Source organism: Ammospiza nelsoni, chromosome 1, assembly GCF_027579445.1.
Source record: "Ammospiza nelsoni isolate bAmmNel1 chromosome 1, bAmmNel1.pri, whole genome shotgun sequence".
Taxonomy (NCBI): domain Eukaryota; kingdom Metazoa; phylum Chordata; class Aves; order Passeriformes; family Passerellidae; genus Ammospiza; species Ammospiza nelsoni.
This window is the reverse complement of record NC_080633.1, coordinates 101,902,260-101,928,997: the sequence shown is the minus strand read 5'-3', so window position 1 is coordinate 101,928,997 and position 26,738 is coordinate 101,902,260. Positions and strand designations below refer to the sequence as shown.

At 38.1% G+C, this 26,738-nt stretch overlaps 1 protein-coding gene across 1 annotated transcript in view; it reads right to left on the bottom strand.

Annotated features, from left to right (window-relative positions):
- The window catches only part of PIEZO2 (piezo type mechanosensitive ion channel component 2), a 285,705-nt gene that overhangs the window by 23,881 nt on the left and 235,086 nt on the right, over positions 1-26,738 (bottom strand). Inside the window, exons 30-38 of the mRNA XM_059480444.1 lie at positions 25,563-25,722; positions 23,703-23,792; positions 21,756-21,877; positions 20,852-20,923; positions 16,706-16,809; positions 12,260-12,368; positions 10,559-10,627; positions 7,182-7,348; positions 5,363-5,538 (exon numbers count right to left, since the gene is read on the bottom strand). Coding sequence (XP_059336427.1) covers positions 5,363-5,538; positions 7,182-7,348; positions 10,559-10,627; positions 12,260-12,368; positions 16,706-16,809; positions 20,852-20,923; positions 21,756-21,877; positions 23,703-23,792; positions 25,563-25,722 — 1,069 coding nt within the window. The remainder of the gene's footprint in view (positions 1-5,362; positions 5,539-7,181; positions 7,349-10,558; positions 10,628-12,259; positions 12,369-16,705; positions 16,810-20,851; positions 20,924-21,755; positions 21,878-23,702; positions 23,793-25,562; positions 25,723-26,738) is intronic.

Sequence of the window (26,738 nt, the reverse complement as noted above, 5' to 3'; positions counted from 1 at the left end):
TATTTACTAAGAAGCCCTGATGATTCTTTCCAAAAGATTTAATTTATTTCAAACACAGCTTAAAAGTATTTCAAAATTGATAACATGTGCATCTTGAAATAAAGAACAGATGTAATAAACCCTTATCTCCTTTCACTTATCAAATACAACAGGACACCAGAAACATACACAATACATTGAGCATTCATGTGTAACTGGAGAAAAGAAGAACTGGATGAGTTATGAGAAAGAAAGTATATAATTAAATACAAGCATTTAACAGAGCAACAGGAAAGAAGCAAATACATTAATGACATATGGTAGGTAAAAAGATTATTTCTCCTGTACAAATCTTTGACAAACACAGATGTGGATGAAAAGAGTTGAGTGGTCTGATGTTTTACCACATGCAGTGACCTGCCTGAGTCTCTCAGATACAATGAAAGAAGAAAAGATCCCAGAATTCAGGATTTACACTCTACTTTTCTTCATTTGACTCCATTTGTATTACACCTGAGCTGTGGCAGCAGGAGATTTGCTTCCTTGGCAAGCATGATGTTTGTCCAGGGGCACAGAGAATTGGGAAAGAGGTCAGAAAGGAAGGGCAATGGCATTTTCCAGGTTCCTTTGGTCTTGCAAGCTTGAAGTGAGAAAAAAAATCTGCTGGCATGAAGTTACAGTCTGCAACTACTGACTTTAGAAAAATGGGAAGGAAAAAGCAAAAATATGTGAAGAGAAGAAGCAGTTATTCTTAGGCCTACCCTCACTGACGATCTTTTTTGACAGAATGGCTTTTTTGACTGAGGCTAAAAGCATACCTTGGCCTGTGAACAAAAGAAAAGAATCACCAAGATACCAAAGGTATTGTGAAATATTTTCCTTAACAACAGCCTCAATGGCAGGGGCACCTCTGTCCCACCAGTTCACGTGGCCAAAATCCCTTTCAAGGGGTTTGCCACTTCATTATTTCTGTGTGTGCACAAAGGCACATGAGGCCCTCCAGACAAAGCCTGGAGGGCTGTATGCATGGTTATGGTTTATGGCCAGGGGGGACCAGGGGGCCTGCCCTGGAGGTGGGATTCAGCACCTTAGGAGTTCAGCTGCAGCCTGGTGTTACTCACCTGAGGGGCTCTTGAGGGAGGAGGCTTCCCTCTGCCCCTACAAACATGGGATATAGCCAGGCTGTTCTATCTGGGAGGCTTTGGTGCTAAAATATGGGAAAATGGCAGCAAGCAGACAGTACAGTTTTGCAGGTGACCTTTCTGTCTATGTGCTAGGATGTTTTATGCACGCGTCATTTTAGATCTCAAGGGCTGAGTTTATTCTTTTGAAGGGCACACCTAATAATAAGGTGTTGAAGGATTTTAAATGCAGACATAGTTCAAGGGGAACTGTCCAAGGGACTCAAGGAGAGCAGCTGTTTATGTTCACATGCCCACTCATATATTTTCAATGGAAGAAACATATGCCAGCTGCCCTCCCAAGCATGCCAGCTCTGACCTCGCTCCCAGAAAAATCAAAGGAAAAACATCTATTAATCCCAATAGATGAAAACATTTGTCAAGATGAGGGCCTGCAACATTTGGTTTAAAGCTGTTTTAAATGAAGAATGAATCATCAGAGTAATTACTGACTGAGCAGCTGCAATGTGTCCTCAAATATCAGGAGATGTGTGTGAGTTGTCACCTATAGCACAGTCTGTGCATTCTTTATTTGCTTTAGGAGCATGCTCCCAGACATGGAGGAAAAAAGAACACCAACAAAGTGAAGAGATTCACACTGAGCAACACTGATGTTGACACAAGTCATTGCCTATGACATAAATTTGATCCTAGCATATCTTTCTAAGTGATTTTTCGAATTTATGTCGGAGACTTTGAGAGTATTAGCTCCTTAAAATCATTCAATGACTACTTATTTTAAATTGAATGCTCATTAGAAGTCCCAAGTTCAAACATTTTATATGAAGTTGATCAGATATCCATTTTAAATAGGGATACATGTATAGCAGAGAAGTTTTTATCCTCAGTGGGTAGGAAATTTTTAAGCTTATGAGCTCCTTTTTGCTAAACAAATTTGCCCTTCACAAAGAGTTTTTTAGCTTAGTGAGTGGGTGAATTACATTTTTTTCTGTTTTTTCCTCTGTTCGTGGGCAAATTACTGACTGGTATTATCTGTTTGTTATCTGTATTACTACATTCTCCATGACTCCAAGAAAAAATCCCAGTCAATCCCTAACAATCACAGGCCTAAGTTGGACTTTGATCCAGCTCAAACAGGGGTTCTCCTTTCATCCTTCCTTCTGCCTCTAGACAAAATTACTTCTCCAGTACCCCCTGCCTCAAGCCCTATTCCCCCTTCTAGTGAGGGAAGCACAGATAAAAGGTGGTGCTCTTAAACACCCCAACAGGGATTGCCTCCTTCAGCTCCTATAAAAGCCTACACAAAGGTAGAGTGAGGAACTGAAATTGTTATTTGTCATTGGCAAAAATGAACACAAATTGCTTAGATAACCTGAAATCTGACTCAGGGCCTGTGTGTAGCTGCTGTTACATAATTGTAGGCAAGACCCCAGAAAAGCAGCCAACTAGTTTTAGTAAGTTCCCTATCATCTTACTGAAATTCACAGGTTTTTTAACTAATAAAGAGGTCCTCAGTCAAGTGGAAACAAACTGCAGTAAATGCTCTGCCATGCTAGATTCCAATCCCTTCTGGTGGTGTTGCTCAAAGAGCTTGGTAAAGGAACAGAGTCAGTCCCTTCTCCTGGCCCATATGAACTTTGTGCTTTGCCTGTAGGATACATGAGAGCATTTACACATAAAGAGAAATGAAATATCCTATGAATACCTCATAGTGTCTACTGAGTAGAGAAATGACTGAGAGTAAATGACAGCCCTACTAAAAGAAAAAGAAAGCCCACAAAGGACGCTCTACGTAAGTCCTTTCAGAGCTTTATCCAGGCAAAGAACAACATCCCTCAATTAGACTTATGAGGGTCAGCCCTGAACTTTACAAGAAATTTACAGCTCCTGCAGCTGATCAGGAGGGTTTTTCTCTTTGGCTATCCAATGTTTACATGTAGTAATTCCTATCCTGAGCACTGAGGATTATTCCATATTTAAATGGAATAGCTTCTGTGCTTCAGCATTCCTGTGTACTTACAGACTTGTTCACTTTACTCAGGGACTGAATGTCCACTACAGAATTTTGTCACTACAGAATTTTTAGTAGTGCAACCAAAGGATAACCAGAACAGAACCCTTCTGTCCCTTCCCAGAAGTTCTCCATTGCAACCTGAGATACACAATCACAGGGATGCTTTAGATTTAACCAGTCACTTCTACATTTACTAGAAACAATTACTTAGTTATACAAATTGCCACATGCTCTTGTTTGAGTAATTAAAAAAATCAACCAATAAACTCATAAGAAGTTTAAAACATTTCACCTTTCTGAAAAACAACATAGGCACCTCTGTAATCACTTGAAGATATATGCAAGAGTGCCCCAACAGACAGATGGCATTATCATTCAATCAGCAGACTCATTGTTATTTCCTCTATTATTATAGCAGATGTCCACAATTTGTAATACTCAGTGCAAGAATATTTGATTGTTCATTACCAGAAAGAGAATTTGAGATTAGAGAAATCAGTCATAACTCTGCCTTTGCTATTCCTTTGTTTATAAACCCTGTGACATCTTCAAAGGAAATTGAGATGACAGAAACCCATGTCAAAGATTTAACTTTTTCTGTTGCAAAGCATCACTTCAGAATCACTGAATTCTCTGAGTTTGAAAAGAGATTTCAAATGTGCAAATGTGCTTAAAGCAGGGTGAATAATGGAGGCTTATTCTAAAAAAAACCAAAACAAAGAACAAGTTGAGCTCAACATTGGATACAACTCATTGAAGAGGCAGAATCTATACAGTAAAATTAAAAGATTTGTTTTTCTTTTTTTATAAATAATTTAGGAATTGGCTTCCTTTTGTTTATGGTTAAAGTTCCTGCTGATGATTGCATAGTAATTATAACTTCTATCTATAGTAATCAGGGTGACCAAAAACTATTTAATGAAAGCAGGACTGATATTACAGGTGAGACTGAACTTTGTGGAGTTAAAATCTGCCCTGCAGATATCCAAGTGGATCCAAGTGAGCTGGCAACAGAATTTGACTTTCAATTTTTCTCACATCATCTGACTCCTGTAAAACTTTGAGACAAAACACAAAGGTGTTGCTCAGTTGGGCAACAAGCCACTGAGAAAGATTTGTTCAGGTTTGGTGTTATTACTGGAGTGAACCTCTCAAGGGCCAGTGCTCACTGAGGAGCAATTTGTGGATATTTTTTTTAAGGATAATACTCACAGGCAGTCTCTTAACTCTGCTTTTCAGTACTATCAGAAAGAAGACAACTCCTCCTTATTTTCAGTCTACTGACATCTACCCATATGTCATTAGTAAAACCTATGCATAATTTAGTGTACACAGAAGTTTCTGAGTTTGCTGGGAGTATCAAACACAATATAATACTGCCACAGCTCACAGAGGAGCAGGACACAGAAGGCCAGGGATTATGAAACAGCTGGATTTCCAAAGCCCTGCCTTTTCCCCCTCATGTTACACAAATTCTGCAGCATGGTAGAAGTCAAGAACTCCAGGGACATGGTGGGAACAGACTGCCTCTGTAAGAGAGGGAAGGGAATGTGTGTGCCTCTGTGTGCATGGAGCAGCAGGAGCAGGCAGTAATTCTGCCAAAGGACTTGACAGCATCCGTTTTCAGAAAAGAAGGAGGAAGGTGGTTTTCCTGAACTAGTTTGAGTATTTGATTAACAAACATGTAGCTCTGCTGGACTGTAATCATGGCAGCTGGGAAACCAGGCTCTTCAGATGGTTTCTGCCCTGTGGGTATGAGAGGGGATTTTGTTCTTTCAAATGCAGAATCTCTTTCAATGCAAAGCCTTTTCTAATTTGTGGACAACAGACAACAATTTATTCTACAAAGACAAAATATTCACCATGAATGATCCCTTCCCAAATTATATGCCTGAAATCCTAAACCATTATCACAGAAGCATCCTCAGCACCTCTTAAATTCCATTTATTTTCACAAGGAACAGAATGTCAATGCCATTGACTCCTAACTCTAGGGGAAACTAAAAGCAGTAGGGTAGTCTTGCAGTGGAGAAGAAGTTAAGCAAACGAGTGAGTCCATCACTATAAAGAAAAAGTAACATATAGTAATTTTCACTATTAAGATGGCATGGACAAATCAAAAAGAATTCAACATTGATTAGAAAGTTCATCCGTACTTAGACAATATCTAATATTACACCTACTGTATGATCCCTCTGTCTTTTACAGAATAAAATTAAATCAATACCTGGAGATGCTGTCATGAGATGCTGCTGAATCTAAACTATCCATTCTTTCAGATGCTTGCAAACCAGAAGCTTGACTGGGATTTTTATCAATTTCATCTAGTCCTGACTCCTCAGAAAGTTTCATCATATGGTTCTGGTAATATAAATGGATGCTCTCCCGTGTTGGAACATTTCCCTGTGGAAGAGAGCAGAGGTAGACACACATGGCCAAGGGCAGGTGTATTCTTTGAGGAAGCAGTTTCTTCTGTCATTTGGAAAGTAACAGATAAGGACTGTGCAAACACTTTCCTAGTAAATAGCAAACTACAACCTTTTCCTAGAGCAAGCCAGATTTTGACTTAATCTACCATGGCCCAAAGTGTTGGGTTTTCAAGCAAAACTGGAGCAACCCATATGGTTTCAGGCAATATTTAGCCACCACAACTCTGCTGGATGGACTGCAGATCCTTCAGCATGGAAATGAGGAGTGGCCTGCATCCATGACTCAATGTGCACTCCAGCAACTTTTGGTGGATCTCTTCTAGATAGCTTTGCTGACTCTAGGAACAAGTATTGGTGGCCAGTAGCAGAAATTTTGAACAGAATAAAAGCCCAGATCTAGATTTTAATTAGTGTCCCAAAATCAAAATTTATTCATGAATTATGGACACAGATAGAAATCCATGAAAAAACCACTGAAGATCTTTACTCTTTCTCTGAAGCAAGTACACGGAAGGACAGTTTTATTAACTGTCAGACCAGATCTGGGCACACACTCAAGTCTTTCTGGCTGTGATATTGTAATCAGAATTCTAAATGTGTATTATAAGAATAAAACTGAGAATTTTCTGTTCCTAGGCAGAAATATATCCAACTCATTCCACTAGTGATTCCACAATACTTTTTATAACTTATAATAAAGCCTTATGCAAGGACCTTTTCTACCTAACATAATAAAGGTAGTCTAAAATATTGCCTGTATTTCCTTTACTAATTTCAATAGTTTCTAGTACTTCAACTTTGACCCTCTACAGTGTCCAAAAATACAAGACTCAAAATACTCAAAATCTGATGTTTTGTAAAAAAAAAAAAAAAAAAATCCAAAAATCTTAAGAACAAAATTTGACTCTTGAGTTTTTAATTAGGTATGTTTGTGTACAAGCTGTGTTGCTTCTTCAGTGGTAAATGTTGGTGCCATTATGACATCTTGAGTCTGAAACGATGGCACAAGTTACATTCTAGCTTCACTGCAGGCTTGGTATAAAGGATAAGAATTGTATCATCTACTTGCATTTAGGAGATCTAAATACATTTCTGTTTACACTATCAACAATAATCCCTGCTAATAACAGGTTTTGCTAATATACAACTAGCTTGTGGAGGATCACATAGCTCCATTCTCACTGAAGAGATGTATGCCTGTATGTTGTCAGTCATTTCCAGAGCAAGTTGATCTACAAGAAGAGTGAAATATGTAGACTGAGATAGTTTTTGAGCTGTTAAAAATGCCAGCCTTTCCCTACCCTTCTTGAATCTATTCTGTCCCTTCAGAACCACACTATACTACAGAAATGTGTCAGCCAAAACCATACATCAACCTGTCAAAGAATTATTTTTCCCTTAATTTGTTATGTGTCCAGGTAATAAATCAAATCATTTATTCTTTAAGGATTTATAAGCCACCAAGCTGTAAAAAAAGTCCAAACTTATTTTTAAAATGCACGTGTATGTGAGATTTTCATAATTTTCCTCCTCACTGCCGTGATCTGAAGAGACAGCCTTTCACTTTTCACCGAGCTGGAAATGGTATTAGCAGAGCAGAAAGGCTGAAGGCATTACCTTCTTAATCTCCCTGGTGAGCATGCAGCGCTCGATCCTGAGCACGGTGGAGATATCGATGTGTTCTCTGGAGATGGAGTTAAGCCAAGCTGTGAAACTGTCCAGCGTTGCCAGGAAAAGGACCCAAGTAAACTTCAAGATATTAAATATCCTCTTGATGATGTTATCTAAGGGAGAGCAAAAGCAACAGGGAATTAATGAGCACAAGTGTTTTTATTGTACTTTTGCCCGGAGTTAGATTAATTTTTCTTTTATTGTCTAATAATGGTAATCCAGGCTGTGAAACCCTGTCACACTAAGGAATCTCTGAAGATGGCTGGAGGCCTTTTGGCTGTCTGGACCATTTTCCTGACTGTATGCCTAGGCTTATCATCTGGAATCCCTATTCCACCCTCTAAGTCCTTGGTCCTGCAACTGTTAGTCAAATAAACAGTTCCTGATTTTAGAGGGACACTGTATGCACAGGTCAGTGAAATGAAACACAAGGATTTGGACATCTCCTGAGAGTGTTAAACATCACCATGTCCTGTGATCTGAACAAGTGCTCAATCAGTGTGTTGAGCTGAACCTCTTCAGGGTCTAATTACTTGTGTTTCTCTCTGCACAAACGTTACCTTTTGTGCTTGAACCTTTCTAAGCTGAATTTTAAAGTCTAAACTGCCTAAACAGTCTTTGAATCTGACCTCACATCACTTTGAATCATACTTCTCTGTATTTACTGTTTTCAAAGCCTCTGTTTGTCTAAGTACGCTGCACTGTGCCATCAATGATCTCAGATCAACAAGCATAAATAGGAAAACTAATAATTTATAAAACTTTATTCTTGCACCATTTTGGCAAAACAGTACACTTTACCATGAATAAGGCTTATGGATATATACCAACAATAGTAGCTTTATTTTGCTCAGCATATGTGTCTCAAGTTAATTTCTCATTTCAGTAGTTCATTTGGCATTAATAATGGTATTTCTCAGCCAAAAAGCAGCACTTCCACCTTATTTTTTATCCACTCACAAACATAAACACCACAGTAGAGTTCTCATATAATATTGCAAGTGTTCAAGACCAGGCTGGATGGGGCTCTGAACAATCTGGTCTAGCAGAAGGTGCCCCTGCCCACGGCAGGAGGGTTGGATTTAAGATCCCTTTCAACACAAGCCATTCTATGATTCCATAAATCTATGAAACACTGAAAAAATTCTTTTCAATAGTCAGTTCCAGAGCTAGCTGTCCCTGCTAGGTTCTAAAGCCCAGAGCTCTGGGTGTAAAGACAAAATTTCGATTAAGTAGCCTAAGAAATAGTAGAAAACTGTCAATAATCTGCCATGCATGATTCTCTCAACAACATCACTTCTTAGCTGTACCACAAGATGGCATGCAAAACTGCAGAATGAGTGCACAGCTAACCTTACAAGTACTGAAAAAGGAAAGCTATAATAAAGAAAAAAATTTATCTGGACAGGCAGAGTTGTTGCATGCACATTTATGTGGAGAGAAACTATGGGAAAAATTCATTAGTGGTACTTTCCTGTAAAGTGGGTGCTGAAGTAGCAGTGTCTCCCATTTACCTGAGCACTGCCATGGAGCTGTCTGCTAGCACTGAGCAAAAGAGAATTTGGCATCCTCCACTTGGTTATATAATTATTTCAATAATATTATACCCTTTTTTTCAGACCTTTTCTATGTAATTTATATTTGGAGATTTTAATTTTTTTTTTTATTCATTCAATGTGCAAGTCTTGAAGTTGAGGAAATCCTGCTATTAAAAACTAAATGTAAAGCTGCTTCTACTTCAAGGACCATCCATTACCTCTGAATTCCAGACAATATTATGAGTAGGTGAAAAGAGAACAGCACAAATGCACAAAAATATATAGCATATATTGTTTTTTAACCCACATTCTTCCTCTCCAATATGGAACTTTTGTTATTGATTTCAAGAGAAGTCACTGCTCTCAGGTTAATTTCTTTTTTTTTTAATTGACCACCACTGGCCTGGCATAGTCTCACCATGGTGCCAAGTACTTCCAGTCCAATTGAAAGGTTATTTTACTCCCTAGGATGGAGGTGACTTAGTATACATTTTTAATGACACTGTAGCTGTTCTGGCACCTTTGCTGTTCAAAGTTTTTTTAAAAATAATCTTTTGGGGATCAATTGCATCTAAACATCTTCAAAAAGGGAAACAATTACTTTGTGCAGAGAAAGCTTCTCTCTGCCTGAGAGTGTGAGATAGGATTCAATCTAAGGTCACTAATGATACTAATGATTAAATAATGATTTATTACCAATTACTGGATAATTTTTCTGGTAATTTTCTTTAACAAATTTTACCTAGGAACAGCCAAAATATTTCAACAACAATATATAGCACTTAAAATTTATTATTTCCAATATAAATTAATTATAAACCTCTATCTTTTCCCCCTAACTCCTGTGTAGCACCAACACCACATCCCTAGAGAAGCATTTGTGTGATTTACTTCAGTGTTTTCAGACAGATAACTGCATTGCCAGTAAGTAACAAATAAAAAACCCACCATCCTCCCACTCCCCCCCCCCCCCCATTCTCATAGCAGTGCAGCCCATTTATTTGAGACCAGTGCTCTTGTGAGATAGAAATTATACCTCCCACATCCTTTTGGCCTCTTCCCTCTGTAAGTCAGGGACACAATTTTAACTGGAACTGTGGGAAACAATTTTATATAGAGAAGAAAAGTAGCTCTTGATAAAGTCTCACTGAAGGTAAGCCATGGTGAAGATTTACTTAAGAGGAGAGTCTGTTTTCTTCTTTTACTCTAGTTAGAAACAAAGAGCCAAGCTTGGATTTATGATCTATTAAATTTCTCTGTAGGAAAAATCTGAATGTGGGCAAGATCCTGAAAACTGCTGGCATTTCTTCTGCTGGATAGAACTACCCAAAGTCTGATTTTGAATGAGAATGTGTAAGATCAGGAACATGTAATGTTTTTAGAGGTGATTACTGTGCCTTGCTGAATGGATAAGTACCAAAAAAAGCATTGTACTAACCTTGCTAAAACACACTCAAAATCAATGGACATTTTAACACAGGGCTGTGTGCAGTCAGGTCTAGAACCTTAGCTTAAGTTACTCTGTAAGTAAAATACACAGCAGTGATCAAGCCTGAGCTGGCAGGTGTATTTGCTTAAGTATTTAGAGAGGATGCAGTAGTTTTTGGTCCACAATTAGAAGTTCCTATGCTCAAGGCTTGTAGATCTTGCAATAGAAAATGTGATAGTAGCTAGGAAGCTCTTCCTGCATCAGTCAGAGGGGATCACTGCAATGCTGTCTCTGTGACAGACCACTGGTCACAACTGCACTGGAATAGCACAGAAGCCCTCATTTTGCCTTTATACCTGGTCCATCAGATTTCTTCTTGACAGGTTCCTCCTCGCTGTCCTCACAGTCTGCATCATTGCCACCTCCTGCAAGCAAGGAGCAAACCAGAGAGTGTTACACCTGCAGAAATGCTGGTGTAAATGCCATTCCAGCTGAAGAATGCCACAGTTACTAAGCAAGAGAGACTGGTTCCTCACCTACCACCACAACAGAAAGCACATTTCCATTTCCAAAGCACTCAAGGGAAGGGACAACCCTGTCAGTGAAGGTGTTCAAGGATCACCATCCCTCTCTTGTAATTTGCAATGGTGTTTTCTTACTAGATAGGCTGCTGAGTGAGATCCTCTGGTGGTGTAAACACAAATACTTTCTCAATCAGCAGTCTCACCTTCTGCTGACTCACACTTGATGTCATTTGTTCCTCTCCTGCAAAGGGCAACCTGAGCACTGCTCTGATTTTTTCCTGCCTCTGGCCCACCAAACCTGAAGGAATTGAGTGGGACCTTCAGGCTGACCTGAAGGAGCAGAGTTGTTTTGACAACACCACATGCATTTATTGAGGCCTGTAGCTGAAGAGTATTGTGGAATCACAGGCAGAAATGAAAGACAAACAAGTGATCCTCCTTCTATCTAATGCTCAATAACTGCAGCTACAGTATCAGTGGCAGAAGCCCAGTTATAAATTCCTTCTTTATGACAGAGAAAGATGCCAAAAAAAGGAAATGGCCAGCTGATTAAACCTATCCTCTTTTCCCCATCCATACTGACCAGAAAAGTTTTTGAATTTCTATTTTCTAGCTTAAAAATTGAGAAAAAGTTCAAGATAAACCACTTATAAACTGGTGTTTTCTTCAGGGGCATGAATGATTTTGCACTGCCACAAAAACCAAATCAACATTTGTATGTTTTCCCTTCGCTATCTACTGAATTTACAGATTTGTGGATATTTGGGTTCCTCAGTGACTGCAACATGGAAAGTGAAAAACATTTCTTTATATTCTTCTTCATGTATCAACTCAAGCTTCTTTAGGGAACAATATAGGAAATGTGGCCAAAATAAATAATATGTGTCTATTTAATGGAATTTTTTTTACAGCTCCACTTGAACTACAGGTATTTGGGAACTCCTTAATGAAATAGTTCTTCAGCATCTTTCCCTGGGAATGCACATGGCTTGACCATTGAAAAGAGTGACTTTGGTGAACTCTAGCCTGTACAGAAAGATAAACTTTTTTATGATATGAGGAAGTGAAAGGCTAATGTTCTCGCTCTGCCAAACACTTTGTTTGTACTCCTATATTTTGGAGATATGCTATTAAGTTCCAGGTTATGTGCTTTATAAAGTTATGTCTTTACAATTCACTATTGCAAGTACTCCCACAAATGCTTTCACATAGCTGATGTTTTCTGCAATGTGTTGAATCTTCCTACTCATCAAAAGATCTGGGCATTTCTTGCAACTCCATGGAAATTACATATATCCCACCTTCCCCTGTATCTCCCTAAAAGTGTGCCATGCAGAACAGAAGGACATGGCTATGCCTGACCTTGTCATGGGCTGGTAAAGGAAAATAACACCAGCCAAAGTCAACTCATTTTTTGAGTTCTTAGCCAGCACTGAGAGCACTTCTCCTCTAAACCTCATCTGCCTTTCACAACCAGGAACAACAGGCAACAGTCAATATTGTATTTTTTTTTAAATGGAAAAGGTTACCTACCATCTCCAGATCCTTTTCGCCTTCTCTTCTCTTTCCCAAAACTTTTCTTCTCTTTGCGCCTCTGTCGTAGAGCTGTTTTAGGGTCAGTTATCCAGGCTTGATAAACAAACTGGAAGGAAAAAACTCATTTATATCAAGGTTCCTCATGTTCTGAGAGCAAGCCATAGAATAAGCCACAAGCAAGACTATATAGTTTGAGTAAATGCATTCAGAGCTGTGGGGGCAAGGAAATATTTTTAATCCCAAATCAAACACCTTCCCTGCAGATGTGCTGAGTTTTCATGTGCTATTTTTGTAAGTGTAAAGCCAAATGTGGAAATACTTGTGGGTGACCCAAGCTGCATTAGAACCCACAAAAATATATGCTCTGAACTTTGGGAATTAATACCTTTTTGTGCATATGGGCTACCTTGTCTGAATCTCTCAATTCTGTATCTCTATCACATTACAGACAAGATGCAGAGCAAAGAAAACTTTTAGATAAAGTGCTGCAATCCACTAATTAAAACATCAAAAGATATAGAGATATCCTTGTACAGATGTACAGGTAACTCTATTTTTCACAGCTTAGGTATTTTCCCCCTCTGTATGTCCCAGTGGAATGTTCATGGATTTATTATCCAGACACGGTCCCAAAACTGGCGCTCAGGAATTCCTCAGATTGCTTCCTGATTTTAACAATGGTGTTTCAGATAAGTCACTTATAGATTCTTCTGCTACTGTTTTTCCAGTTGTAAAATGAAGACAGTAATACTTACCTATATATCCAAGGTATTTTATGGGACAAAATCCTGCTCACAGCACTCACTCAGATCAACAGTCTGTTGACCTGTATAACTGCATGAAGCATTGGAATTGGGCCAAAATATTTATAAATTATACAGCAGTGTGTGTAAAAAAAAACCCCAAAAGTAGGGAAAAAGGTGTTCTTTTGCTCATCTAATGGTTTTCATTGAAAAATGGTAACTATCTTCAATTGTCTTCTATTTCTAAGCAACACAGGCCACTAGCAGAGACAGAGCAGGGAAGCACACAGATGCAGGCAAGAGGTTGAAAAATCACAGTAACAAAACAGCTCTATCTAATTCACAGCACAAACATGCAGATGATGGCAACAACACACATATATCTCAGTGAAGCTGGAATTGCCTCTCATAGGACAGAATGGTAAAATTTCTACTTAATTTTCCTTATAATTTTAGAATTTTCCTATGCAAATCACTTTGGAACATTTAAAGTATTATTTTAAAACTGTTAAATTGATGTTAATTTAAAAGGGAAAAATACTTTGTTTTGTTTTGTGAATGTATACCGCCATGGAGAGAAATTATTTTGATACTGTTCAGAAGAAGATCCTCTTCCAAATCTCTCAAAGTCTGTACTTTTACTTTTGTATGTCTGAGTTGTTTCAAACAAGCACCACATGAGAAAATGTGTGGGATCAGAGGCTCTGATTTCCCTTTGCTTTGTAACAGGTGCTTTCTAATGTAGGTGATCTGGGGAAATGGTGATAGTTAAATGAGCTAACACCACATTACTTTACTGAAGTCAGAAACTGCCAACATCTTCTATTGTCATTTAACTGTGAAAGTGTACACTAGCCACAATTGTAGTGTGAATAAAGAAATTAGAGCTAAAAGGTAGACTTGGAAAGGGGTAGAAAATTAGGATTAAGAAAGGGAATTTGATTTATAAGTTTAATGTAACTACCATATTTTAAGAGCATACTGGTTGCATACTAGTCTAGATTTCTATCACTGCAAAAAATTCCAATTTCATATCTTTTAGACTTTGGAGCTGGTACTCTCAATCTGTAACATCCACTCCTTACAAAAGTCATGTTACCTATGGAGTGAAAAATAATACACAGTGCCACAGTTAGGAAATGCTAAATGTATTGAAGCAGGGCAAGAAAGAAGATGCATAAATGTTTTTTGTGATGATAAAGGCCAGAAGAGTAGAGAGCTGAAAAGGGGTTTGCAGCAGAATGTGTGTTTAACAAACCTTTCACCAGCTTTCTGAGATCAATTACCGCTGTGCCCATAAGATACATGCAACTTGATGTGACCATCTTGTAAATCAGTATCAGAAGAAAATGAGAATTTGGGTCTGCATTTTTTCTCTGGGGTTGTGTGTAAAAACAGGATAAACCACTTTCTTGTGATTTGACCTCACCAAAGTTATGGAATGCATTGCATTTACTAGGAATGAGACTTCTGCTGTCATCATTTTTCTTATTAATTCATATAAGAGGAAAAATGCAGACGAGGACAGAGGTATATATACACTACGTCAGGAACTGTGGGGTGGGTCACATACTGAGTATTTGCAAAATGTCAAGTACCTTTGCTGCTTTGATTAAATACTGAAGAATAGTTTTGGGTAGTTTAATGATAGACTTTGGCAAGGCTAAAATGGCTGAAGCAAATTTTCCAATAGCTCTCTATAAAGAAGGACAAAGCAAGAGTAGTTAGTAGAAAAGCAGAAAATATTAATAAATAGGATCTCTTTAATTACTGTATCTAGAATACTAAGAACAAATTTACATTCATAAACTTCAATATGAGAAAAAGATAATTGATGTTGTTCACATTAAAATTTCAATGATATGACTCTTAACTGCATGCATTCTCTAATATTTAAAATCTCCAAGTTAACCATTGAAGGGGCTACTGCACACAATTTACACTGAAAGAAAGATCCTACATTCAAATAATTTTTTAACAGAATCTACAACAAAGTTCACTTGGCTAGTATTTTTACTAAGACCTTGTGCATGATGATGGAAGGCAAAGAAAGTATGATGACCATAGGAAGAACAAACTTTCCATGAAGAAAATAAATTTTCTGTTTTTTACAATTCTCTGCTTATATAAAGCCATCCAGCATGTTTATATTGCACATCCTGCAGAACAGGCCACCTATCCAGAACATCTGACCAAATTTTGAAATAATGAACAGATCCTCCATCCCCAAACTAATAGTTTTAGGACTGAAATGAACAAGAAACCCAAATCCCAGCATAAATGAAACAATCCTGTTAACTTCTGACCTCAAGTTTAGACCTCTTTAGCTCAGTGCTTGGCACCAGCGCATCTGTACAAAATGCTGTCACCAATTTTTTTATAAATGAGAAGAAACAAGAATGCAAACTTTCCTCTATACCAGCATGAAAACCGGAAAGAAAAATGACCTAGAAAGTCATGAGCCATTTCTGTGGCCCAAGGTAAGTTAAATGCAAAATATATTTAAAAAACCAGTGCAACACTAGAAAACAAAAATTACTTATCACATTATTTTGATCTAGATTTGTTTTGCCTTTATTAAGGTCGGATTTTTGTTTTCATGTCATTGCCATGCAGTTTAATCAATGTAGCCAACTGGCAATGTCAGTACAGAAATCAAAGGCACATTTTATTAACGAGTTAAATAAAACTTGTCTTTCTCTAGTTCAGTAATGTTTTCTGGGAAGCTTTGTTTGAAAGATTTTGGCTTAGGGAATGGAAAAGCATGGAGGCAGTTTCTTGCTCTTGCTTGGGTTGAATGTTCCGCAATGCGCCGATTCCGCAGTGATGTGAGGTTGCCTCTGGATGGGAATACTCAGCTGGAAAAAGCTGCTTCTTTGATTAAGCTTTTGAAGCTACAGACCTGAGAAATTTCTGCAGCATTTCAAAAAAGTTCTTCAACCAATGAAACTTTAATCTTATATAAGCAAAAGCAAGTCTAGATGTAGGAGTATTTCACCAACTTCTTCACCCACATTTTTCATTTAAGTCATCCAGTATATCTGGTATTGTCTAACACCAGCCAGTCCACATGGAGGAAATCAGATAGGAAACCTCATATATCTTTTTAACATTACAATATTGTCCTGCATCAGCACAGTCTGGCACTAAAAATGCAAATATATTAATTAACACTGCCCTGAAAATTAAAGAAAATAAATGGATGTAGTCTCCTTTTGTAATTTTCTAATCCAAGGACATATTTCTCTGGCCCACTAGGTTCAATAATTTTTTTTTAAATTAAGTATGTTTTCTTTTTCATGAAAATATGCTTATTTTGGGGATTATTTCTTCATGGAATGATAACATCCCCTCAAAAGCACTAGAGACATTCCACAGTAGCATCAGAGGCAAGTCAGCTTCCTCAACTGTCTTTATTGCAATGCAGAAAAAAATAAAGCTTGGGTTCTTTAACCTTTGTTTTTTGCATTTTTGTTATTTTCAGGCATATGTGAATGAAGATATGACTCTAGTATAGTTTCAGTAAGAATTTGATAATGCTTAAAGCATAAGGCAAACTCACATTTTAAATCAGCAAGAAATTTAATTTCCAATACATTTCAGGAGAAGGAACTGGCAGCTTTAACATATGTGCTGGTGTTATGAGAAATCTACATTTTTTTCCCAGATGTCAACAAGATAGCAAATTACCATAAAGTACCTGAAAAGCAGATTTTTTTCGAGGCTCTTCCTCTTCTTTTTTTTCCTCTTCCTCTTCCTCTTCACTATCCGTCTCAAACAAATAATAATTTCCACTTCTGACCACTAAGTGAAACAAAATATTTTTTTACTTTTCTGAAAAGTTCTATTCTCAACTGCCCCAAGACCTATGAACAGGTAGGCAGTCATTTAAAAATTCATAACCAGGAGAGGTGAAAACAGAGAAGAAGCAAGAGATGAAAAGGTCTCAGGCAATTTATTTTATGTTAGTCTGCAATGCTTTGGGCATGAATAAGAACTATACAAGAACTAAGGAAAGCATCCCTATAAAACAAAATGTAAAGAAAAGGATTGAAGTTTATCAAGTTATACAAAGTTACATTTTTAGAGAAAAATGACAATAAAGTCTAAATTTATTGGGGACTTATAATTATTTGAGGGAGTAAAAAAAAGCCCAGCAGCTACGTAAATGAACTTACATGAACAGAACTACTGGACAAAAAATACAGAATTTCTCTTTAAAACACTGAGGGAATCCTTTAAACTAGGCAATGGGATAGTATTAGTTTGATGAGGTAATGGAAAACCTTGGCTTGTCTAAAACAAATCCCTTGGATTCTATTAACATGATTGCAAATGAGTTTCAATTTTTTGCCCATGGATTCAGAAAGATTCTGAAACCTTGATACAGCATAGGTACACAGTGATTAAGCTAGGCCTTATATCCTTGAACAGAAGCAATGTTTTTATTTCACAGATGGCAACAGGCCAACAGGAACAAACATGGAAAACAAAAATAAAAATAAGGTAATGAGCAAGAGAAAAATAAAAATCACAGCATTACACTCAGCAGTGAAAAATGCTAATTAATTGCCACATTTAAGCTGAAATATTTGAAGGAACACTTATTTAGATGAAAATTTACAAAATCTTGATATATGTATTTATATAAAATTATATCTATCCATCATTACAGGTCTCTGGAAAAGTAATAGTTGTAATTCAATCATACCTTGAATTCTACACAGATCCTGTGTGCACAGATGATCACATATAACTACTCACAATCCTCAGGGTAAGGCTGTGAAATTTGCCAGAACTGATCTTTGGATCATAACTTTGCCATCTGAAACTCCCTCACAGAGGGCATTTTGTGCCTCATGTGCGCACTTATGACTTTTAGCATCAATGAATGTGCTGCAGAGGGACAGAAAGTCCACTCCAGCCATTCTAATTGTTGCACTGAGGTGAAAAGAAATTTTGGAAATTTCCTGGATGAAACAAATGGATTTTTGGTGCTGAGCCTTCCAGAAAGGCCCATTTAAAATGCGTTGAAGGGATGAAAGCATTTTAAGAGCCAGTAGTCTGCAGTTCTCTTTCATAAAATGCTATCTTGTAGTCAGCAACAGAAATTGTCAATGCAGATCAGCTGGGTAAGGTTTGACATTAGGGAAAACCTCTATGGCCGTACAGCTTTGTAAAGGCTCAGAGTAGCACTCAGTCAGACTTGGAATGCCTGATCTGGAAACAAATAAAACTACATTGATCTCCCTACAAATTTTTTTAGGTTAAAGCATATCTGAGGGGACACTCCTATGTAGCAGTTCCATCCCTTTTACAGCTCAAGAGAGAGGTATGATTGAATAGCAATAATGCATTCTTGCACACATCAAAATGGAGCAAGCGGCATCAGTCCTTGAACCTACAAGGCTTCCTGAAGAGACCCAGTTCTACATGTAACACAATTCATGGCCAGATTGGGCTTGGGAGACCCCTCTTGTACTGCAAAATGTGGCTTCCTCCTACTGAGAAAAAGGATGTACAGGCTTTTTGTGGGATGAGATGGAGGATGCAGAAGAAAGCATGATCCCATCATCTGCTTGTTCCCCGGGGGTAAAGAGCTCCCCAGGGCAGCTGCAGTCACCATCTTCTGCACTACATCAGACACAACTGTGTGACCCAGGGGAATCTGAGCATGTGGTCCTAACTCCTGCTCATCTTTGTGGGACTTCAAAAATAATCCACAAGCATAGGAGGAATCACACCACCCTACAAGGGAGATTGTGAGTGACTGTCAATGAGGAAACCCTCACTGATATTTTTATCTGCTCTACTCAGACCCAAATTCATTACTGTTTTAATTGCTACAATATACAAAATGAGGTCTTTTTCTGCACAATAAAATTATAGCAAGTGATATAAAAATAACAATAAAAATCTAAATTAAAAACTTCAAGCTTGAATGATTTCAATGAATGCATATATACACCCACAAACCCATTTACTGAGGTGAAGAATGGTGCAGAATGCTGCAGTTACAGTGGTGTTCCAAAAAGAATGAGTGGAGAATATCAGTCTATTCCCAGTCTGCCTGCCTGTAAACACCCATTATCAGTGCCATGTTTCACTGAGTGTGGATGTGGCAGGAAACTGCTGGCTGTAGGGTCAGGGTCTGTGATGTTTCCCACAAGGTTTTGCATTATTGCAGTAAATAATTTCAAGAATGCTCAATATTTAAACACCAAAATGCAACTTGCCACCTAAGAACATTAAATAATGAGAACAAAATAAGTAAAAGCCAAAGTCAATATCTCTCTGTGCAATTCTTCTGACTACAAAATCAGTGATGAATAAACAAGAGACCATATCCCATTCCTTCAAAGTCATGATAGCTTGAAATTCTATAGAAAAAAACTCACAAATCATAGTTTTTATTTGTTTTTTCATTGTTGTTCTAATGAAATTATGGGAAAATAATTTTATTTTCATAAGGCTTTTGAAAAGGATAGGTCTCTCTAAAGTGGCAGTGTGCCCTTTAGAAAAACAAAAATAGAGGCACAGTTTACTTGTGACTTGATAGAAATAAAGATCCCATGTTTGGTAAACATTGCTGGCAAATATATGTCTGCTGAATTTATAAATAAATACATATAGGTAAATGAAGCAGTATGTAAATGTGTAAAATTATGATGTGGAGTAGCTCTTAAACTAAACAACCAAGCACAATATAGACATTCATAATTTTAATGGCATGAAGCTGAACTGGGGGGGTTTAGGTTGGATATCAGGAAGAAATTTTTCACCCAGAGGGTGGTTGGGCACTGAACAAGCTCCCCAGGGAAGTGGCCCCAGCAGCAGCCTGACAGAGTTCAAGAAGTACTCTGTGCTCTCAGCACATGGTGTGACTCTTGGGGATGGGCCTGTGCAGGGCCAGGAGCTGGACTGGATGATCCTGATGGGTCCCTTCCAACTCAGCACATTCTGTGATCCTGCATTTCTATGGTATAACTCTGATCAGTGCCCTACATTTAAGTATTTTTTTCACATCTTCGGAGGTTACTAAACAGTTCATGTCTGATTTCATTCAACAAACATCCAATTGAAGGACATTTGACTTGAGATTGCAGCCTACTCAGTTTTCCTCTTCTACCAAATCCATAATGTAGCAAAGAACTCTATCATATGGGCTGGGCTACAAACAAATTTCATCATAATGCCCCAATTATATGTGTGACACATGCTAATAACTTCTTGTGCACAAGGCTAGACATATTTTTTCTCTCAGGTAAACACAAAAAAAAAAATGGAAATAGCAAAACAACTGGCATCAACCACACATTGAAGTGGCATAAGAGAGATGGAGATGAGCTCTACACAGCCTATTCTCTGTCTTCCTGCCTTACTGTGGTGCTCAGATTTCTACAGTTGATACTAAAATGACTGATGAACCATAAAGAAAGATGTATAATATGGGTATATGAAAAGGAAATGATGACTAATCTTAGAATGCATTGGCAAACTTTCACAGTCACATTGTTAAATATATTGAGCTTTGCAGTATTGGGGAGTTGAGACCTTTGAGGTCAAGGCAGATTCTTTTCAGCACATATCTGATTTGATATTTTTCTAAGAATGCTCAAAGTATCATGAGCTAACTTTGCTTCCAACACACAGAAGTTCAAAATGTTGTTAAATTCTTTGCAGATTGGAAAGTAGAAATCACTTTTTGAAAAAAAACCCCAAGCCTTCTATCAAGTCACAATCACAAAATCAGGCATAAAACAAACAGGCTATGGGAATGCCTTCATTCTGGTCAAGGATATAAGGGTTAAATCCACATATTTGTAAGAGGATTGAGAAAACCTACTGGAAGCATGATCAACCCAAGGCCGCCACCACAGCTTTTTTTTGCCCTTGGCTTTCTCTTTGTCTGCATCTCCTAAAATAAAATATGTTCAAATATTAATTTTACAAAATGAGAAACATATTTCTTACACTGATTAATAATTTTTATTTTCTCTCAAAAGAGCTAAAATTTCATGAGAACATCAGATGTCAGGTTTACTGAATACATTTAATATTAAAATAATTCAAAACCGTGACCACTAAGCAGAAGTACTCTGATTTTTGCAGTAGTTAAAACAGCATTCCACTCTAAAACAGCTAAAAAGTTGAGTTTTATGTTTTAAAACATACTGTCACAATTGATTGTAATTTAAAGAGGAAAAAAATTTCCCTCCACTCAAATCCCCTTGTATTTCAGGCTCCAAAAATTTTTAATTCCACTAATTGCTGATCCCAGGTCACTGCTGGAAATGTGGCACTAGATAGGTATGATTTTATCTGTGCCCATGATTTTAAATAACATTTAAAAGCACACAAAAATTTCAGTGACTGAAAAAAATCCAGAACAGCATCCAGAAAACATTGCTGTAAAAATGTTGGTGCTATCGATTTGTAAAACTGCGGTTTATAGATAATGACTTCTACCAAAACAAACCTCTTACTCTTTCCAGCTCTTTGCCAACAGCCTGAAGTTAATCAAAAGTATCCTCAAAGTGAACCAGTTTCTCTAAACCTTGTTTCAGTACATAACACAGATTTTTTTTTTCTTTTTTTTTTTTTCTGAATCGAGCCTGAAACTGATACTCAGCTAACAACGTTGTTATGTGCTGGCAGTTTGGCAGTTTTGAGAAAAAAATTATCACTTGTCCAACTAGCAGTTCTATCAGGTCCTTATGGAAATATGGTACAGGAGTAGCTAATGGTACCTTCATCATCTTCTTCAGAAACCTTCCGAATCTCCGGCCCCTCTGAGGACTCCTGGTTCATGCTCAGCATCCTCTCTTTTCCCTTCTTGTATTTTTGCTGCCTGGCTTTGATGCGATCCATTCTAGCAAAAGGAAGAATCTTATTAGATTTACACCTTCAACCATCCTGGAAAACAAGCATTAAACACACACACACACACACACACACACACACACACACTCTCTCTCTCTCTCTCTCTCTGCAACTCTGCAACACTTCTAAGGGAATTATTCCACACTGTCCTTAGTCCTGCCCTTAAACAGAAGGAGTTACATTGCTCTGAAGGGGCTGGCTGGGAAGACCAAGCATAGATGTTCACTCTGTTGGTCAGAGAGACCTGGGTTTCCTGCTATCATGACTGCTTTACTTTCTCCCACTCAACTATCTTATTATCATTTAAAATTGCTTTTCCCAAAACTTGCCACTCTGAAACACGGATTTGGTTGTCCCTGCACTGTTTGTACTACATCTTCATCCTTTAGGATCATTTGTCTCAATGGACATCAGTGACAAATGGTGGTCCAGTGCTATTTTTACTGTCTGGGGATGAAGTGGGATCAAGCGTACCCTCAGCAAGTTTGCAGATGACAACCAGCTGTGTGGTGCTGTTGGCACAGCTGAAGGGTGGATGCATTTCAGAGAGAACTGGACAAGCTCAAGAAGCTGGTGTACAGGAATCTCATGAAGCTGAGCAAGACCAAATTCAAGGTGCTGCACCTGGGTCAGGGCAGCTCCTGATATCAACACAGGCTGGGGTATGAACTGGTTGAGAGCAGCCCTGCCCAGGATTACTTGGGGCTGCTGATGGGTGAGAGGCTGGACAAGAGCCTCAGTGGGCACTCCCAGCCCAGGAACCCAGCTGTGTCCCAGGCTGAATCCAAACCAGAGTAGGCAGGAGGGTGAGAGAGGGGATTCTGCCCCTCTGCTCTCATGAGACCCCACCCCCAGTGCAGCTCCGGGGTGCCCAGCACAGGAAAGACATGGACCTGCTGGAGAGAGTCCAGAGGAGGCCCAGAAAGGTGATTAGAAGATGAAGAACCTCTCCTACAAGGAAAGGTTGAGGCAATTAGGGTTGTTCAGCCTGAAGAAAAGGCTCTGGAGAGATCTTATTGCAGCCATTCAGTACTTGGAGAGAGCTTATAGGAAAGATGGGGCCAAACTTTTTTGCAGGGTCTGTTGTGAGGACAAGGGGCAATGGTTTTAAACTGAAGGAGGATTGCTTTAGATTGGCTATAAGGAAAAAGGTTTTTCAATGAGGGTGGTAAAACCTGGTCCCTGGTTTCCCAGAGACATGGTGGATGCATATATATATAAAAGCATTAAATACATACATCCCCAGACACATTCAAGGTCAGGCTGGATGGGGCTCTGAGCAAACTGATCTCTTTGAAGATGTCCCTGCTCATTACAGGGGGGTTGGACTAGGTGACCTTTAGATTTTCCCCTCCAACTCAAACAATTCTATAATTATGTGATTCTATATAGGTAGAAAATACGGTCCCTGCAATCTTCCCATGATTCTTCCATTATGCAGCGTGGAAGAAGCTGTCATGAGTGGGCTTTGACACTTGGTTAGGAATCAAGCCACTTGAATCGAAAGCAAATATTTTCAGTGAAGGTAAACATATATTTTGCACTTAAACACCACAGGAGGAACCACAAAACAGAAAGAGCAGTCATGCAACAATTTTTTCCAGGAATGCAGATAACAGATATACAGAACAAAGTTCTAGTAATGGTAGAGCATTTCTATAAAAGAAAGTGATGGATAAATACCAGAAGCTAGTATTTCTATCCAAGAAAGTGCAAGATAAACACCAGCAATCAGTTAAATCTGTATGTACATATGCATAGAAATATTTATATATATATATATATATATAAATATAAATGCATTAAATACATACTGTCTTTTCAGTTGATCCATTGATTTTTTTTCCTCTTCAATTCTTGCCTTTACAGCCTTGACAATTGTAGCCTGAAAAAGCTCAGCACCCCTACATCAGAAATGGGACAGAAAAAGAAAAAGGAGAGGACATGTTAAATGTTTCTAAGTCTTCCTTATGGCAACTAATCACAGAGAATTCTATGTTCCTTCTATACATGATCTTATCTGCATCAAACAAAACTAATCCAGGGTGTGAAAGAAACAATCAATTGCTCTAAAACAGTAACATCTTTACATACAATCATTTCAAGATCTGGGGCCAAATGCTGTGAACCCTACTCAGCCTGTATGTTCCTCTAGCAGCTGCTCAAGAAATTCAGTTACCAGTCCTCAAAACACAGAACACAAGTAGGTTCAAGGATGAGGAAGGATTTCTTGCACATCCTCAGTATTTCTTCATAGTTATTTCAGCTTTATAATCACCTCAATCCCCTGCCTCAGTCCTCCTGGAAGTTGTGAGCAAGGTCCAGCTTTATCTAGGACCATGGTAAGCATTTATTCAGCTTCACTTTTACCCTCTGAAAACTATGGTGCTTTCAATCTGATGATAACAAACCCTTGAGCAAGTTTCTGATGTGCCAAGAGAATCTGGCTTTCCACCCCATTACATTAGAAATTTAATCGGTTCATTGATTTGAATGTTATGACCATTCTTCCTAATTCACACATAAACTTCTAAGGCTCTTAAAAGAGTCCTAAAGTCCCTCTCAAAGAAGTAACCTAGATCTAAAGTCTTTCTTTTGTCAGGAATTCAGTAAGAAAAGCTATAATTTTAGAAGTCTACTCTTTCATTCTGGATGCACATTTTCCTATATAGGACGTATTTTGATACTCATGATTTTGCTTTATGCTGTTTTCACTGTGAACCCAGCACACCAAAAGAGGTACAAAAAGAGTACAAAAATGCTATTATATTCAGCATAATTGGGCATCAGAACTGAAATTCACTTCAGAACAAAAGCCTAATGCAATGTGGGGTGGAGGTGTAGGTCTTCTTGTAGCTCTCTTTACAGGGCTGAATTTTATTATAGGGAGCTAAACATGTCCCCTTCTTAAAATGATCCCTGGAAGAGGAAGATAAAAACTACTTCATTTCATTACATACAAGCCAATTTTTTTCCTGAAATACAGTCAGAAATCAATGTCTGTATGTCTTTTGAGGAAAAAAAAAACCACAATACATTTATTCCAATATTAACAAAAAATTTCTTGGAAACCCTATGGAAATTAAAACCAGTATTTCATTCCTCATCTGCCTTCATATCATAAACCAGAAGAATGTTTGTGCTAGTGATAGCTGTGAGTTAAGGCTTGTGGTGTAACAGGCCAATGAGGTTAACACTTCCTTGCCAAACCTGGTCAGAGTTCAGTGATGTGACACTTCCCAAAAGTGCTCCCTTTTCCTCCCAAGCCAGATGTAAGAACTTTCCTGTCTTCCTCCTCCTCTCTCCTTCTTGAGATGGGATTTCTAAGGACAATTTTCTCAAGCTCTAACAGCAGAATGTTTTCTTTCCAAGACTTAGAAATTCTGGCATTCTCTCTCATGCACATCAATGTTGAGAGAATGCTGCAACACATTTTCAGAGCTTTTAACAGGAGCAGCAGATAGCATTTGGTAGAAAGAATTGTTTAATTCCTATTAGATTCTCAATGAATTTGTTTTCTTGTGTCAAAGCTGGGTTTGCAGTTATGAATTTAGCATGGATTGTTTAAATCAATGTTGAAGGACTGTTTTGGTACTACCTATAGTAAAAACTAAGTACTGCCACCATGAGAGATTTGAGCTGTTGAATTTAATTTCTTTTAAATTTTCTGTTACCTTGATGCTAATATCTGAGAAGCTTTTATATCTGCAACCACATGAAGGAAGTAGTAACTCATGAAGACTCTTCTTTGCAGCAACAGGAAAGCAAAACATATACTGTCCCAAATGATTCCTGCTTCACCACTGGGCAGTTTACAATCTGGATTGCTCGTTGCTGGAAAAAGACACAATCAGTGTTCAGAATTCTTCCATAATGTTTAATGAATTAAATAATCCTAGCCTTTAAAATTGTTTGAGTTATTTTAGATTTTCCTAAAAAAAAACTGTCATGCATTTTCATTTGAGGTGTGCCATAATTTCTTTCACAACAAACTGAAAAGCTTCCAACAATGTGATGCCCTTACGCGCCACTGTCCCACAAGTAAGGATATAACAGAAGTGAATCATTTGCATATAAATTCACCCTACTTTAGTAAGTACTTGAAAACAAAGAATGGAAAAGGCATATTTTTTGTTACACTGAATTATTTGATTTCCGTGTTTCCTAAAATGGCATATATCAATTTTTTGTCCTATTCTCTTCAAAGTGACTTTTAATCTCATTTTTTAATTAAGAACACTATCAACAGGAGAAATAAGTGGTTTATTTTTGTCAAAATGACTTTTTGACTGTCACCACTGATTATTTTTATTTTTCTTCTCCACAACTCAGTTCAATGCTCATTTCCATTGCTTAAGAGAAGAAATATTTGAAACCACAAAACTGCTTCCTTTGGGGTAGGAGGAGACAGGCAGAGAGGAAATCCCATTCCTCCTACCCCTAGATTTTGGCCTGGGCTATTTCTTTCTTCCTTTATTCTCTGTAAGACAGTTCTCTGGGGAATATTAAAAAATTAAACTGGGTTTTGTGGAACTGGACTATAAACTCCATGGCCTATGCTGCCCTGTAGAAGGCAGTAGAAGGACTCCAGGGACAGGCTCTGGCTCGAAGCTGGCTTTTCAAGCAAGCAAGCCAATCTAATAGCTCTGAAAGCTCAAACTCCAAGAGCTTCAAAGCCTGCTGTGCCCAAACCCTGGGGTGGGAGTTTGAAAACCTGTGCCTGAGTTTCTGTTGCTGCCCAAAATGTTTTGGCTAACACAAGAATTCCTCGGCACCTTTCATCCTGTGAATTTGTGTCTTCCTATACACTTCCTTTTCCCCTATCCCACACTTATCTATTAGGATCAATC